The sequence below is a fragment of the Hyaena hyaena genome, unplaced genomic scaffold (assembly GCF_003009895.1).
Source record: "Hyaena hyaena isolate Hyena2069 unplaced genomic scaffold, ASM300989v1 scaffold_115, whole genome shotgun sequence".
Taxonomy (NCBI): Eukaryota; Metazoa; Chordata; class Mammalia; order Carnivora; family Hyaenidae; genus Hyaena; species Hyaena hyaena.
The window spans coordinates 1,130,617-1,148,307 of NW_024080747.1; the positions used below are offsets into that span (position 1 = coordinate 1,130,617).

At 40.4% G+C, this 17,691-nt stretch overlaps 1 protein-coding gene across 1 annotated transcript in view; it reads left to right on the top strand.

Moving 5' to 3' along the window:
- Window positions 1–3,586: 3,586 nt before the first annotated feature.
- Window positions 3,587–17,691, top strand: part of MEGF10 (multiple EGF like domains 10) — a 125,464-nt gene continuing 111,359 nt past the window's right edge. Inside the window, exons 1-3 of the mRNA XM_039236690.1 lie at window positions 3,587–3,702; window positions 12,282–12,383; window positions 14,086–14,186. Coding sequence (XP_039092621.1) covers window positions 3,587–3,702; window positions 12,282–12,383; window positions 14,086–14,186 — 319 coding nt within the window. The remainder of the gene's footprint in view (window positions 3,703–12,281; window positions 12,384–14,085; window positions 14,187–17,691) is intronic.

Consider the following 17,691-nt stretch of genomic DNA (forward strand, 5'->3'; position numbering starts at 1 on the left):
CCATGAGACCATGATCTGAGTCAAGAGCAGAGGCTTAACCTGCTGAGCCACCCAGGTTCCCTTGCCTTTTGATGCCTTTATTCAACAAGAGAGAACAAAAAGAAGGAGCATCTATGTTTCTGAATATAGTGAAATGCTGCATTTCTGTAGTTTTTTACAGCTCATTGGCATATTTGTGAAATCTCCTCTCCCCTCACCATATAAAACATTTGAATTATTTTCTAAATGGTTTTAGCCTATATATGTGTTTGCATGATTCCTGCATCTTGATCTAGTGATTCTTTATGTTTTTGATGTTTTATACTTAATGTAGATTATTCTAGAATGCAGTTAATTTTTTAATTTTAATTCAGAAAATCCTTTGGGAATGCGACAAGCTGGCATATATATACATTTTAAAAATGCACTTATATTTTCCTTTCTGGAAATGCCACTAGCAACTTTCAGCGCAGTTAGATTTTTCCCTATGCCAAATTTCAAAAGCAAAGGGAGGTGACCAAATTTTGCTTTTGTTTTTTTTTTCACTGCCATCCCTATAGAGAGGTCAAAGCCTTCACAGAGCCACACATCAAGTGCAAAGCAAGAAGGGCTACCAAAAGATTAGTGTTAACATTGTTACGTTGAAGAAAACACACAGCCTTTTTCTTTTTCTTGGCAGTTTGATTCACTGCTTGCAGCAATTTCTAACTTTACAGACTAAACACTTCTAATTGGGAAATGGATGGTTTGAGACTAAGATGGTGACTCAGGATGTAATAAACTTTCCAATTTGGGGTAATTGTTGGTAAGTAGATGGCCAATTACTGCTGACTAGCAAACGTTTTTATCTTTGAGGAAAGAACGAAAGTTAATATACATACTTCACACTTCATTGAAACAAAACACTTATCATGACATAGATAAAGCAATGAGACAAAGAGATATTTGCTATGCTTATCTGTTACAACTAAATATCTTAAAGGTTTTTGGTTTTTGAGGAGTGAGGAAAACATTAGCAGTATATTGCCTGTCTTTAACTGTGAGATGGGATAATAAAAACACCACTTCTTGGGTAAATTACTGTGGCGGGGGGAGCTGGACGGATATGCACATCAAATGTTCAACACCATGTCTGGGCACAGAGCGCTTGGTCAGGAAATGTGAGCTATTATTGCCTGTCATCATTATCACTTTTATTCATTCCTGTTAAGTGGAATAGCTTCTTTAGATGCATAATGTTCAGCTTCGGATTTTACACCTTCATGACAAACACCAATAATTTGAATTAATTCATAAGCCCTATTTTGGCTACCCATTTATGCTTTCTGTGTTAAAATATATTTTGTGATGTTCAAAACTCCCCTTTTTAAAGATTTCACAGCCTCTTGTAGTGGCTTATAGTATCTTTAAATGATTCTACAAATTCATGATATTATTTCCTTATAACCAATGTTTTCTTTAGTTTTAGCTTTTTTCCACTTAGAGATATGTGACTTGTCACAAGAGACTTAATATACTTAGAAACAGTCTTGCTTTGAAGGATTGAGTACTTTGTCACTTGATCTGTTCTCTTGAATTTGAAGGATAAACTATTTCCTATGATTGGGTTTTTGCTGGTATTGTTATTTACGCTTTTTGAAGATAAACTTACTCCTTTTTAAAAGTAATCTCTATACCCACTGTGGGGCTTGAACTCACGACCCTGAGGTTGAGTCACATGTTCCACCAACTGAAACAGGCAGACTCCCTGATAAACTTACCTTTTTAAACCCTCAAGGTTATTGTTGAATAAATTTTGTTCCCATTTGATTCCACACTGTGATGTGGAAAGTTAGTATAGCTTCTCAAAATGCCAGCTCTCTCCCGGAAAGTAACTGCTTTGGTCCCATAATCTGGCTTATTGTTACTAGTTTCTCTAGTTTACCAACAGTCCACTTAATACTGGTTCTCTTTTTAATTAGTATTAGGTTCCACTATTTATGTCTATTTTTCTAATGCTTATTTATTTATTTTGAGAGAGAAAGAGAGTGGGCAGGGAGGCTAGGGGCAGAGAGAGAGGATCCCAAGCTGGCTCTGCACTGTCAGCACAGAGTCTGATGTGGGACTCGATCTCACAAACTGCAAGACCATGACCTGATGTGTAATCTAGTCAGACACCTAACCAACTGAACCACCATGTTTATTTTTTATAATGATTCTTTAAAATCATTTTATATAAATGTGACAATTAAACATTTCCTTCTTACTAAGTGATAAGTTCCTAGAGGTAAGGAGATGGGTTTGAGTTCCAGGTACAGGCCATACTTGGTGTTACACACCCGAGCTGATGAGTACCTGGCACATAGTAGGTTCAGTAAATGCCTGCAGATGACTCCATTTGAGTATCTCATGCATGGGAACCTTAAACTTGGCGTATTTGAAACTGAACTAAAGCTTCTTCCTTCCAGAAGGGGAGGGTGTCTGTGCCTCCCATCTTAATGAAGAGCATGCCATTGACCCATGGAGCTATCCCAGGGACCGCTCCCTTCTTTTACTCCCAAATTCAGTCACCACGTTCAATGGATTCCAAGTCCTAAAAGTCTCTCAGTTTCACTCAGTTCCCTGAAAGATCTGTGTTATTGCTAGTGAAGTTCACGTACTTTGCAATGGTGTATAAAACCCATTGTGATATGCTCTGTCTCTTTCTTGGCTAAATTAAACTGAACTTCCTAAAAGGTGTCTGACCCTCCATTACTTCCGGTTCTCTCTGCATGGAACATTCTCCTTCCTCTTGATATCTCCTTTGCTCAGCCTGCTTTGCAAATATGTTGTTATTTGCTCTCCATTATGTTCCTTCTTCTTCTCAATAATGCCAGGATGGTTTTCTCCAACACCCACCTCTAAACAGCTTTAAACCTTTTTCTCTACACCTGTGAAGAGCCCTCTGTAAGGTGGGAATAGCTGGTTTTGTTTTGGTTGACCAAATGGGAAAACTGAAGCACTAAGTATAAGAGTTGTACATCATGATTATTAAATTATAAATGTCTCACTGGCCAGGGACAGAAACCATATCTGTATTTGATGTCCATTTTTTGCATGGTGCCTAGGATAGAGCAGACGTTCAGTGTGTGTTGAATGAATTATTGAATGAATCTCCATTTGGGCCCGAGGTTCCTCTCTCTTGACTCAGTGGAGCTTCTGTTTCATTGTTTATCCTCTGGGACAAATGAGGCCAGAGTCCTCTGTGAGCCCTCTTCTTCCAGAAGGAAAATGTGTCTGGTGAGAGAGCCTGGAAGCCTGTGTTGTTCTGAGTTGTTCGGGTAGATTCCTTTAAGGTCGGCTGGCGTGGATGAGAAGGGCTTTTGTTGTGGTGGCAATTAATGATGATTTGCACATTTTAGTAATTTACAAGATGGTGACCACCCTGCAAAACACAAGAAATACCTCTCTCTTGGACCATGAAATCTGGTGACCTGTCTATTTAAACACATGGCTTGTTAGGCGTAGTTCATCCATAGTGACAACTGGATCCGAATGGTTGCTACCGAAAAGAATTATGTTTGGGTCATTTTAATGCGTCTCTAATTTGGAGGGGTTTTTTTTCCTTGTAGGTAGTTCTTCAGAAAAAATGGTGATTTCTTTGAACTCATGCCTGAGCTTCATTTGTTTATTGCTCTGCCTCTGGAGCAGGATGGCATCCTCACTGAATCTTGAAGACCCTAATGTGTGTAGCCACTGGGAAAGGTAAGAATTTTGAAAGTAGTCTGAGAACTAATTTCTGATAAGGTTTTTTTTATATACTATCATTAGCAGTCTGATCTCTGAAATTAGGTTTCAGAAGAGGTGATGAAATTAGTTTTATGTAAAAATCAGTAGTTATAGTAATATATTAGATGGTGTTATTCACCTTGGTCTTCTGGAATATAAAGTGAAAGAAAACTTGATCTATAGATTTTAACACAGGAGCAATTGTATAATGTATGGAAAATATTACTCGCTCCCAAAAGATGATCTCCCAAACATCTTCTCCTTGCTCTAAGTCTATTTGCAGTAATCTCGGGGAGCTAGACTTATGCACAAGGAACCAATGTGTAAGCAGTGAAAGGCAGCATGAAATACTGTCTTGAAGTGTTGGAACGTATGGCATTAGAAAATTGGCCATCCTGTGGCCTGAAAAGGGAAACAAAGTTTCTGGAGGAACAGGCCAGGCTGAGATGGCCTCCAAGACTTGAGTAAGACAAGTGGATGGCGGTGATGGGGTGCAGTTCTAGGAAGGGAAGGGAGCCTGAAACAGGGCTGCCCAGACTGCTGAGGGCCTTGAGCAAAAGACTAGGGGTAGTATGGTACCGCAGGGGGCATGATTGAATAGATTATAGCAAAGCAGAGGATGTGATATGTGGATTAGGGCACTTTGCAGTAAGAAATACAGAGGAAGCACAGCACAACAGGTCATTGTCAGAAATTCTGCAGTCCGTTTTGGAACACACAAAGAGTACAAACCATCCAGTGTTATTATAGTTCAGTCAAATGTAGTCTACGCCACTCTCCTGTGCTACCTGCCTTCCTAAGAGAGCATCTTTGTCTAAAAGTAGCACTGCACGTATCAGTTTTTCAAAGCGAAGGTGGCATCATTCTAGTATGCTCCAGTACTCAAGAGTAATAGGTATTTTGGATAGCTGTACATGCAATTTCATCAAACTGTCAATCTCTTGACCCCATTATCCTCAGCACTGCCAGTGGCACACCACAGGACACACATTCCAGTCACCAGGTAAACACCAGTTCCACACTGTATGTTCACTGATTTGAATTTAAATAACACATGAAAAATAAATAAATACATGAAAAAAAATGAGCACAGGTCAGAAGCTTCCAAGCATAGCATTTGGGGTATTGGAGGGGCACACTGGTTCCTCATTCACAGCATTAGTTTTCATTGAAGGTTTCCCCATCTCTATTAGCTCGATTACCATCAAGGTAACAAAAGCGTATCTCCCTGATCCATCAGTGGAGTTACATACCATTATGAAACTTTCAGCTGCAGAGGAAATAATGTGTACTTAATAACATTCTATGTATATGTGGTATTAACTATATTCCATAGAACTGAGGGGCAAGAACCCCCTATTCATTATCCTTATAATTGTCACAGCTCCCGTAAGCATTTTGCTTACAAAGTGCATAGTAAAAATCCATAAATGCAAAAAATAATGAGTCTGTGAATATAAGCATAGGTACATATCACATTTAAAATGGGAGCGGCCTTTGGCGGTTGACTTAGTGCGAGGATGCAAGCTTTGGAATAGAAGCAAAAAATCAAATTCGTAATATGCTGTGAAATAGGAGTGGACACATCTTAATACATTGATTGTAGGATGTGAAGGAGGCAGGAAATGGGAGATTTACAACCTGCCTGTGAAAGAGTGGAGGGGTCATTGGTCATGTGAAAAAAATAAAAGGAAGAGACTTGATCTGAGAGGGAAGGGATTAGTGTGGTTTTGCCATGTTGTGTTCTTAAGATCGGTTTGAGGTGTGGGCCTGGCTGCATTTGGGAGTGCGGGCCTGGGGGTCTCCAGCATGATGAGGTTGAACAGGTGGGCTCTCTGAGGGAAAGGCTATGAAGAGAAGAGAACCAAGACTGAGGCACCCCAGCACCCACTCATACATGCACATTTTGCCCCAATTCCTTGTTCAATGGTTTGATGAAACCTGACAACACATAATTGTATGATTTGACTGCCATTGATAATTCCCACCTTCTAGAACACTGCCTTGCTCAGGGCTCATGCTCAGGAGATAAGTGTTGATTGAGTACACTCGCCTTCTGACAAGGAATGCAAGGACTGAATGTGGATAGGGAATTCGGTGGGGGAATGGGGAGAGGGGAGAGACAGACACACATCAAGGGGCACATTGGTTCTCTAAACCTAATGCAATCCCACTGTTGAAGAAGTGATTAGAGTAACCTCTAAAATATCAACTAAGGAGGAAGGCACATGAGGGTGAAAAAGTAGGGAAATGATGGAGAGTTATTTCCCCTCAACTGTGTTTTATTTCCTACGACCTATTAAAGGATGGACAGCCATAATCTTCTTATTGACACATTTCCCATTTTAAGGCTAGATGATGATTCTTTGAAGAAAGGTAAAAGAAAGTGGAATTGTCTGTCAAGAATGGAGACAGGAATGTACATTAAAATGGTCAAATGAAAGTGTGGGTGATACCTTGTCCTGTATTTTCAAACACTTTCAGGCAGGGGTGCCTGGGTGCCTCACTGGGTTAAGCGTCTGGCTCTGTGCTGATGGTGTGGAGCCTGCTTGGGATTTTGTCTGTCTCTCACTCTCTCTCTCTGTCTCTTTGTCTCTCTCAAAAATGCATAAATAAACATTTAAAAAAAGTGAAATAGGGCTTGAATTGAAATGGGGAGAGAAAGATGAGTTTCAAGGACAGAATTCTTGGTAGTAGGGCCAAGTGGGAGCACATGAGAGCACATGAGCACTATCTGGGAGCCTGTCAGAAATGCAGACAGTCAGGCCCCGCCCCAGGCCTGCTGAATCATTTGTTTTCAGATAAAAGTAGGCCCCATTTTATTATTTATTTATTTATTTTAACTTTTTAAATGTTTCCTCGTTTATTTATTTATTTATTTTTGAGAGAGAAAGACTGAGCCTGAGCATGGGAGGGGCAGAGAGAGAGAGGGAGATACAGGATCTGAAGCAGGCTCCAGGCTTGAGCCGTCAGCACAGAGCCCAACGAGGGGCTGGAACTCACAGACCGTGAGATCATGACCTGAGCTGAAATCGGACACTTAATGGACTGAGCCACCCAGATGCCCCAAAGTAGGCATCATTTTAATACAGCAATTGTGGTTCTCAGAAGTTGTACATAAAGTGAAATTAAAGAAAGTTAAATCATGTAGAATATACAAGGGGTGCTTGTTATTAAAGGAAGCCTGCACAGCATCCTTGTGGAAACTGATTATTCTGTGAATTATCTGTTTCTTCGCCACATTTCCTTTCCCTGTTCGTGACTGAAGTGTTTGCATCTATTAGGCCTTCCACTAAGGAAGGCACAAGTGAAGAGAAGTCGTTCTTTGTCCGTCCCCGTGGGGGTGGAACACAGAAGTGGTAGTAATTGCAGTAGTCCTGAAGTGAGCAGAGATAAGAAATGATAGTTCTTACCATATCTGATTAAAGTAACAAGATAATTTTGGCAGATAAAATGTCATTAACCACTTTGGAATGCATCCAAGTGATGATGGCTCCCCCCCACCCACCCCTGCCCTATTCTTTGACCTTAAATTAAATCTTCCTGGGGTTTCTTCCCAGATGATACTTAATAGGTTAAAATCACGGTGATGGTATGTTTTCAGGGTATTTGAGAAGATTAAACAAACAGGCAGTAGATGTAGACTTATACACTGCAGGGGGAAAATAGTGTAGAATTGAGATCAAATTCCATTGATACCGCAATCTGGTGTTCCGTGTCTGCTTTAGAAGCTTTAGATGTTCTAATGACACCTGAGAGGTGGCATGGGACAGGATGGTGTCTGGGGTCCTGGGTGTTAGTGCTGAGTCTAGACTGACCGCTAGCACAGGGAGCTCAGTGCTGCTCGTTTGTGATAAAAACATGATTGGGGGCACCTGGGTGGCTCAGTCGGTTCTAAGTGGCCGACTTCGGCTCAGGTCATGATGTCACAGTTTGTGAGTTGGAGCCCCGCGTTGGGCTCTGTGCTGATAGCTCAGAACCTGGAACCTGCTTTGAATTCTGGGTCTCCCTCTCTCTCTGCCCCTCCCCCGCCCTCTCTTTTTCAAAAAAACACGATTGAACTGGACAGTCAAGAAAGTTCTTCCCACCCGGACTCTAAGAGCAGCTGCTTGTCTGTGTACTGCCGACGTGAGCACATAAGAGCAGCTGCTGGGGCACCTGGGCGGCTCCATCATTTGAGTGTCATTTGAGTGTCTAACTCTTGATTTCGGCTCAGGTCGTGATCCCAGGGTAGTGGGATTGAGCCCCTCGTTGGGCTCCATGCTGAGTGTGGAGCCTGCTTGGGATTCTCTCTCTCCTTCCCTCTGCCCTTCTCCCCCACTTGTACATGTGCTGTCTCTCTCTCTCTCTCTCTTTCTCTCTCTCTCAAGAATTTTTAAAAAATTAAAACAAAAAAGAGCAGCTGCTGATGACCATGGAGATGTGGACTGTTAGCAGAGGCTCTGATTAAGTTCAGTCAGCAGCCCGGAAGCCCTGATAAAGACCCAGAGCAGTCTGGCCCGTTCTCAGAGATCTTTCCCCTCACAATGCAAGCACACAGCTTCCACAAGCTCTTGAAAAGTGACAAGTTAATTGCTCAACCATAGGTGGGTATTGAGCAAACTTACGGAGTATTTGGCCATCATAATTTGAAGACTATTTACTACAATATGCTTATAATATGCTCAAGTTTAAAAGTAGTTTTCAAAATTGTGTGCATCATGTGATTATAATAATGTAAAAACCAAAAAACTGACTAAAATGAAAAATGAAAAACCCCTGGAGACTATAAAAATATTCACTATATGCTATTGGTGGTTACGTAAGAGAGAATTATCTCGTTAAAATGTTGTTCTCCAAGATTTATAGTGTGATTATAATGCCATTAAAAATAGGAAAGAAAAGGGGTGCCTGGGTAGCTCAGTCAGTTAAGCATCCGACTTTGGCTCAGGTCGTGATCTCATGGTTCGTGGGTTTGAGCCCTGCGTCGGGCTCTGTGCTGACAGCTAGCTCAAAGCCTGGAGCCTGTTTCAGATCCCGTGTCTCCTTCTCTCTCTGACCTTCCCCTGCTCATGCTATTTCTCTTTCAGAAATAAATACAACATTAAAAAAAATAGGAAAGAAAAGAGAGGAAGATTGTATAGAAAAGAGGAAGAATGCATAAAAACCACCAGAAAAGAAATTTGGTGCAAAAAGGCTTTGAGCCCTTCTCTCAAAGACTTAAATAACTAGAAGCCTGTTTCTGATCATTGTGCAAAGTAGTTTGTTTCCAGTCCATTCTGAACTGAGTTTGAGCCTCCCAATAATTTTAATAAGAAGAGTCAAGGTGGGAGAGAAAGGCTCACAGCATAGTCAATTTTGTCTTCTGTTTTCCCCAAACTGTACGTATTTCTCCATTAAAGGTATATTGTGTTATTTTTAGCATTACCTCCTAGCCTCTCTTGAGCTGAAGTTAGACCCTTAATCGACTGAGCCACCTAGGTGTCCCTCTTTGTGGGTGGGAGCTGCAGAGAAGGTGTTCAATAACTGTTCATTGAATTGGAATCCTAAATGGTTTGATGTCCCTTTTATGGAGAAGAGCTTTTTTATATCCTATAACCACAGAAGCATCCTGCAAATGTGTGCTGTTGGTGAGGGGCAAGAGGCCAGAGAGCAAACTCACGTCCTGCATTTCTCTCATGTAAACAGTCTTACGGGCTGCTGGAAATCAGTGAAAGCATGTCTAATGACTGCCCATGGAGTCCGTTCTGCTGTCCGCATCAAAAGGGATATATTTGGCTGGGATCCCTTTGTTGCTTATCACTTCTTGCTCCCGAAGACATCCAGACCTTAACATCCTAACACGGCCTTTGAAATTTTATGGGAATAATGCATCAAGTGTAGTTCCAACAAAGCAATTTAGTTCAGTTAAGTTAGTGCTGTAGAGCCTGGGAGATTATTTTTGTCACCCAACTGGGATCGATTTCGAGTGGCTTCTTTTTTACTCCTTTAGCGGAGGACAGTGTTTTGTTCATGGGTAATACAGGACTGCACCTGGATGGTAGTCTCATACACAGAAGATGTTCCTTCACTTTGCTCTCCATTGAAAATGGAGTGGAGAAATAAAGATGCAGACCTCAAGGTTCAGTTATTTACAAGCAGCTCAAGAGGCAGGAAGAAAATTGGCGAGGTCTTGGAATTTGCATTAACGTGAACCTCAAAACAGTGCTGAGGTCAGAAGACATTAATAGCTTACTGTGATATTTCATACCAAGAAACTTTATATATGTTTTCAAACATTTATTTATTTATTTATTTTGAGAGAGAGCATGAGAGAGGGAAGGGACAGAGGGCTAGGGAGAGAGAGACTCCCAAGCAGACTCTGTGCTGTCAGCACAGAGCAGGATATGGGGCTCCATCTCACGAAATGTGAGATAACCACCTGAGCCAAAATTAAGGGTTAGACACTTAACTAACTGAGCCACCCAGGCACCCACCCCAAGAACCTTTATATTTTAACAGAGGCCTCTTTTCCTTTAAAGGAGTTATATCACAGATGTTGGCATTTGCATACTGTACGATCATCTGAACCAGTTCTTGCTGGTAGCCTCAGGTGGCATATGGTAGATAAGAAAATAGTCACCCAAAAATATATGTTAGAAATTTGTAATCTCATGTGGAAGGGATCTTCAAGACTACTTCTGAGTCCTTGGTTTTAAAATGTGTTTATCAAAACCCAGAAAAAGAAGATTATCTGCTGATGACTGTCTAGTTTCATTTTTTTTTATTTAAAAAATTTTTTAACGTTTTTTATTTATTTCTGAGAGAGAGAGAGAGAGAGTGCAAGAAGGGGCGGGTCAGAGAGAGAGGGAGACACAGAATCCGAAACAGGCTCCAGGCTCTGAGCTAGCTGTCAGCACAGAGCCCAGCGCGGGGCTTGAACCCACAAACTGTGAGATTATCACCTGAGCTGAAGTCGGCCGCCCAACTGACTGAGCCACCCAGGCACCTGACTATCTAGTTTCTTATGGTTAGATCAGGATAACCCTATCTTCTGCTAATTCAATGATCTGTTCAGAAACGCCTGTTGCATCTGCCTAAGATTTGTGGAGGAGACTTAAATTTACCTAGAAATCAAGTTGCAGTAGCCCAAAGAATGAAATACACAAAAGTGTGAAGAGTATGATTATTTTATGGACTTCCTATTGAAGCCTAAGTATGTAATGGCTAACAGAGGCTGGATGGAGAAGGAAATCTCAAGGTTGGAGAGGTCAGCACCACAGAGCTTTTCAACTGAGAAGTTTCTGCCCTATATCTAACCTGAATTATTTTTTAAAAAATGTTTATTTATTTATTTTTGAGAGAGAGAGAGTGAGTAGGGGAAGGAGCAGAGAGAGAGAGAGAGAGAGGGAGATAAAGAATCCAAGCAGGCTTGGTGATGTCAGCACAGAGCCTGATGTAGGGCTCAGTCTCTCAAAAACTGTGGGATCATGACCTGAGCCAAAGTCAAGAGTTGAATGTTTAACCAACTGAGCCACCCAGGCACCCCTAACCTGAATTCTTTATGCTGACATTTCAACCTCATTCCTCTGTACCTTCTCTAATAGATAGCTAGACTAGAGAAGTCTAGTCTCTACCCAGGAATGAAGTTGGTCCATTGATTTGCTGCAAGTGCATCTGTAATTGTGGCCCATTTTGTTTGCTCGGGTGGATTAAAGATTTTAGTGAAAGTCTTTGAGACTGTAAAAGAGAAGAGGATTAACTTGATCAGACAAGAGGATTCTCCAGGTTCTCCTGTAGGCAGGAGATCTATCTTGAGCCATGTAATAGATTGCATGAAGAAATTTGACATTGAACGTTGAATGCTCTTTATGTTTTATGGACGTTTTCCACCTGCATTCTGAAGCTCTTAGGATTGCATGCTTTACTTTAACAAGAAGCTGTTAGTGAAAATGTATTGGAAACCAGGCTAAGAAGCAGCAGGCTGTGGATATGTATATTTCAAGCTGATTGTTTCAGGTGTATGTTTAGAACCTAGCTTAGAGACTTCTTTGTAATTTTTGTTTAGAGGTTGCATATATTCTTCCACTGCCTGAAAAGTAGGGCACGAACACAGAACCAAATTAATTCAAGTTCCAACCTGAGAAATATGTTCTTTTTGATTTTCCAGAATCAGCACCAAAATGTACTATTAATAATATTCACATTGTCTCTTAGCTTACTATTTGCATGCAGACTTCTATCAAAAACTGCCTTGTATAAAATCTGGGTTAACCCTGGACACCTGGGATGAGGGGATGTCATTAAATACAGAAGCGCACAGTGATAATGCTTTCAAGTTAAGGGTTATCAGAGTTCATGATGAGTAGTAAAGAGAATTCTTTTATGAAATTTAGAACATGAACTCTTCTCTTTTAAGTATATTATTAATATTGGTCCTTTTTGTGTTCTGGTTCAAAGGAAAACATGGAGATTCTCTGTTGAAAGTCAGCATAGAATTGCAAATGGAGAGAATTTAGTCTATGATGTGTATACACAGTATATCATTAACGTAAGTATAAGAACTACTAATTCCTAACCTTTCTTCTTCTTTTCAGCTACTCAGTGACTGTGCAAGAGTCATACCCACATCCCTTCGATCAAATTTACTACACCAGCTGCACTGACATTCTGAACTGGTTTAAATGTACACGGCACAGGTAATCAAAGCTCAGATCTATTTATGAAGTTTGGGTAACTGGGAAGTACTTTACTCCAGAGACAATAATAAATAGATGAGAAGATGTATTTGGTTCATCTAGTGAATAGTTACTGAGTGCTTGCTATTGTCCTAGCCTTGTTCCAAACCATAGGAGAAACAGACAAGCAAAAAGCTTGTCCATGCTCTTGATGAGGTTACAGGGATAGTGTCTCCTGGTTACCATCATTTGGTTAGCAAGAATTCATGCAGCTTTGTGTGGTGTGTAAATGGGGGAGATGCTCTTAATTATGGACATCAAGGAATTCATATTCCAGCATATGTTCTACTTGAATATCTGACTCAATTTAGTCTAATTTAAATTTGAACATTTTCTTCCCTATGAATGTGAAAACAGAGAAGAAAAATATCTTAAATATGAATGTTATGATGGAGGGGAACTGTGATGCCTTACTTTTATTGGTAAAATTCTTACCACGGTGTGAATCATGGGTCTAATGTGACACCTGTTGATTTATACTGTTCTAAATGTTATGCTCAATGTTATTTCTTCAAATAACATTGCTTTCCTCAACCACTCTGTCTAAACAAGATTTCTCTTCCTGTTAGGCTCTCTTCTCTTACTCAGGTCTTATTTTTCATCACACCATATAATCATCACCAGTCATGATATTACCTGTTTATTTGTTTAATGTATCTGCACATAAATTCTATAGGTCTGTCTTCCCCAGTAGAGTGTAAGTTCCTTGAGGGCAAGCTTTATATTGTTTTGTTCGCTGTGAACTATTTCCCCAGTGCCTAGAGCAGTGCTTGGAACATAGTAAGTGCTCAGTGAACATGTGTTGTATAAATGAATCAGTGAATGAATGAAGCTTTAGTTAAATGTGAGGGTCCTTTGACTATATACTTCTATTTTATAGTGGAATGAGATTGTGTTGTCTAATTTTTCAAGGAATTCTCTGAATTCTTCCTTTAAAACGTATGTGAATGGTAACTAGATCAGTGTCATATCTGAAATTAAATTATGCTCTCTGAGCTGTCTCAAGATCAGTGAAATAGGAAAGTCATAAAGCTTCTGATCCCTTGAAATAAGTATAGGTTGACTTATATGGAGCTATCTCAAGGTTGGTGAAATAGGAAAGTCATAAAACTTCTGATCCTTTGAAATAAAGTAAAGGTTGACTTAAGTGGGCAATTTTAATATGTTTTTAGCAAATTGATAAGAGTTAGCATAATATTAGTCAAGACATATATTCCATGTTTCTTCTTCTTTTAAAAAATTTTTTAAATGCTTAATTATTTTTGAGAGAGAGAGAGAGCGAGAGAGAGAGCGAGAGCAAGAGAAAGAGAGAGAGAAAGAGAGAGAGAGAGGGAGCAAGAGCATCCACACAACACAAGTGGGGGAGGGACAGAGAGGAAGACACAGAATCTGAAGCAGGCTCCAAGCTCCGAGCTGTCAGCACAGAACCCGATGTCAGACTCAAACTCACAAACCGTGATATCATGACTTGAGCTGAAGTTAGACCCTTAATTGACTGAGCCACCTATGTGCCCCTCCGTATTTCTTCTTAACTGTTTTAGATACTTTGCCATTCATGCCTTTATTATATTTAATAGCTCTTTGGTATTACAATAAAAATTCTTGATTTCTAATCAACTTGTCAGTCAAAAGAAGTAACAGTGTGATTTCTCCCTCTGTGTAGAATCAGTTATCGGACAGCCTATCGACATGGGGAGAAAACTATGTATAGGCGCAAGTCTCAGTGTTGTCCTGGATTTTATGAAAGCCGAGAAATGTGTGTCCGTAAGTAAGACCTTTATCCCTTTGTGGGTCACTTATTTTTCCCCGTGCTGGTTTGCATCTGTTAATGGCAGCCACGATGGAGGCCTGGGGAGATGGGGCAGCTTGGCCATTCCCTTTCCCTCTTGGTGGCTGCCTTCCTGGTCTGTGGAATGAGGGATGCATTGCTCTGTTCCTTTGTCCTATCAAAAATCTGCAAATGAATGTCACTTGAGGAGAAAACAGATGTTATAGAAGGATGATTGAAGGCCGGACATAGCAGTGTTAATTATACTTTTGCAATAAATGTCTCTTTGGAAATTGGACAAGGAGTCACTAAACTTGGGTCACAGAAGGGAAGAGGGGCATGGCTTTCCCCCAGCAGCTGACTGGAATCCCAAGTCAGCTTCTGAGAGGCCAGTGTGTTCTTTTCTTGTGCCCAGAAAGATGAAGGCTTACACAAAGTAAAGGAGTTTTCACAGTAAACAGTGACTCTAAGTCTGGGTCACAAAGTAGACCTTCTTTCATTGGCATTTTCTCTCTCCTCTCCCCAGCTCACCAGTTCATTCTGAAATGTCTCGAGGCAAGTTTGATATTTTATGATATACTTCAGAAAATCCTAGAATATCATGTGGGATGCAGATTGCAAATTGAGGTTTTTTACTACTGGGTTTAGGATATAAAGAAGAGATCACTAAAAAGGGTTTTATTCAAATATTTTGGCTCAACACATAACTAGAGGGGCCACTTTGCTTTCTGAGCTGAGACACTGGTATTGAGTTGGAGTTGACTAGAGAGAGACAAGGTTCTGCTCTAACTTGATGACATCAGGATCAATTGAACACCTCTCAGCATGAATCTGCAGGGGTGGGTAATAGCACTGGGTGGCCTCAGATCAGCCCTTGATACCTCTTTGAGACTCCTTTGCTCTTGAGTGGAGAGAAGAGTTAAATGAATATGTGTGTGGGTCCTCTTCCTTCCAGTAACTGGATTCTATTCTCTATATGAACAGCACCAGTTCCCCAACTTGGACTTAGAACCAGGGCTTTTTGTGATAATAAATGTCCACTGAAAAAATTAGAAAATAGAACAAAACAAAACAAAAGGAAACTACATTGTGAATATGTTCCCTGGTCAGTAAATGTACTTTTGTAGCATTTTGCAAATGTCATTGTGTGATTGCATGTAGATAATTAACCAATTTCACCTGCTGAATATTTGTGCAGTTTCCGTATTTTACCCATTATGACCTGCTCTAGAAGACATCGTCATGGTTAAATCTTTGTTCATACCCTTAATTTAGTAGGTAAGGATAAATTCCTAGAAGTAAAATTGCTGGGTCAGAAGTATACACATATTTTTAAGATGTTTGGTGTATTTCTGCTTTATTCTCCCACCTTCAGTATTTGAGAATGCTTTTTGCTTATACCGTGTGCCAAATTTCTCTTTGCTGATTTTTTCCTAATTTGCATGTCTCTGATTAATAATGATGACAAATAAGAAAAATTACATGTTTATAATCAAACATCTTAGAGAATAATCATGAATGGGTGTCTGTGGCCCAGGCTGATGAGAATTTTCAAAGCAAAACCCTTAGTGCACACCCAGGCAGAACGGGCGTGGACTCTGGCTGACTGGGCTGGCCACTTCCCAGAGACCTCTGGGTGATATTATCTTGGTGCCCTTGCCGGGGCTCAATGTACAGGAACAGTTGTCACTATAGTAATAGTGGTTGTGTCTCCCAGGATTCTGTTCTATTAACCAGGTCACAAAAATTATATATAAGGTCAGGATGCTCTTTTCATTAAGTTACGCAGAACCTGGAAAGATGCTTGGGCAGTCTTCTGTCATACCTTCTTTCCTTGAAGGCCTTGCAAAGGAAGCTCGATTTTACTGGCAAGCTGGTGGGAGGAGCGTGGATCCAAGCAAGGTCAGTTAGGGTTTCGGTGCTTCATGGTCCCAGCCTTCCAGAACCCAATGCCTCTGTCATTTCATTCAGTAACCGCAGCCCATCTCAGGACGCTGGGCAGTTCTAGCACCATCACGCCTGATTATCATAATGATAAAAATAACTTTTCCTTTATCTCACACTAGGCAGGTTGCAAGGTGTTTCCTGACAGCTTGCTTTCGCATTTGCCTCTAAAACTCTTCTTTTCCTAAGCCTTCCTCTCTGACCAGCTGCCCCTGGAGACTGAAACATTTTTCCTTTAGATATGTTAATGTATGTAATCAGCTTACTGTCTCCTCTCAGAGGCCTGGGAGCTATTTGGTCTCTTTAAAGGTATTTTGCATCTCTCCACTCTGATGTCTTGATTTCATAGCTTAACCCCAGAGGATGGGGGTTAAGCAAGCTTCCCTTGCTTCCGTGTTCTTGGAGACGCCTCCAGTCAATTTTCTCTCCTCTCAACAGCTGGCACCAGTGAGGCACCCTTGTGGATAGAGAAGGAAGAGAGAACGCTGGATTCTTGGTTCTGCTCTCATAGTCTCGTGTTCAGTTAGTTTTTGCTGCCAGGCACATAGCATAGTCACCATTGTTAACTGTTTCTAGTTACCAGAGGAATTGAAACACAGGAATTCGTTATCATTTTAGTTTAATTTTTGGTAGTAAGTTTTCCTAGAAGGCAAAAAAAAAAAAAAGATGGTTTCATGCAAATACATACCCATATTTGAACAAAGTATCCTTTAATTAGCTGGACTAGATCTTTCTGGAGAGCAAGCAAGTTCCATCCTATTTTTACTACCCCTGCTTCATCCTGCCAAAGATGTTGCATTTCCTCTAGACTCAGATTATGCAGAGGCTGCTGGTCCACAGAGCACACTTTGAGTCACCAGGGTCTATGTCCAGAAGACAGATTATGTCATCAGGCAGGAAGAACCAAAATGGAGAACGTAGGGAATAGCATTGGAATCTGGGTGGGAAAAAGAAAGTTTGGACAATTTTCCGTGAAGAAAATATTACCAGACCTGAAGATGTCTGTGATTTCTTGAAGAGGTTTTAACCCATTCCTAAAAATAATTAAACTTTTAAGTGTATTCATCTTTCAGGGTTACTATTCTTGCCTAATGTTGTGTTTAATTACTTTTTATATGGAGAAATTCAAATAGTAATGAAGAAAGGCCAGGGGAATGAAATTGATTTAGTGTGTGTGTGTGTGTGTGTGTGTGTACAGTTATATGTGTATATATGTATATAACGTGTGTACCTATATGTCTGTGTATATGTGTGTATACGTATACGTGTGTGTATATATGTTTTTTGTTATTTATTTTTAAATGTTTTTTTTTTGAGTATAGTTGACACACACTGTTACATTAGTTCCTGTTGTGATTCATGTATACTTCAACTTCTCTATATGTTATGTTATGCTCACCACAGGTATAACTCCATATAATAGCTATAACACAATTATAGTGCCATTGATTGCATTCCCTATGCTGTGGATTTTATTCTTGTGACTCATTCATTGCATAATAAGAAGCCTATATTTTGCACTCCCCTTCACCTGTTTTGCCCACCCTTCTACCCTCC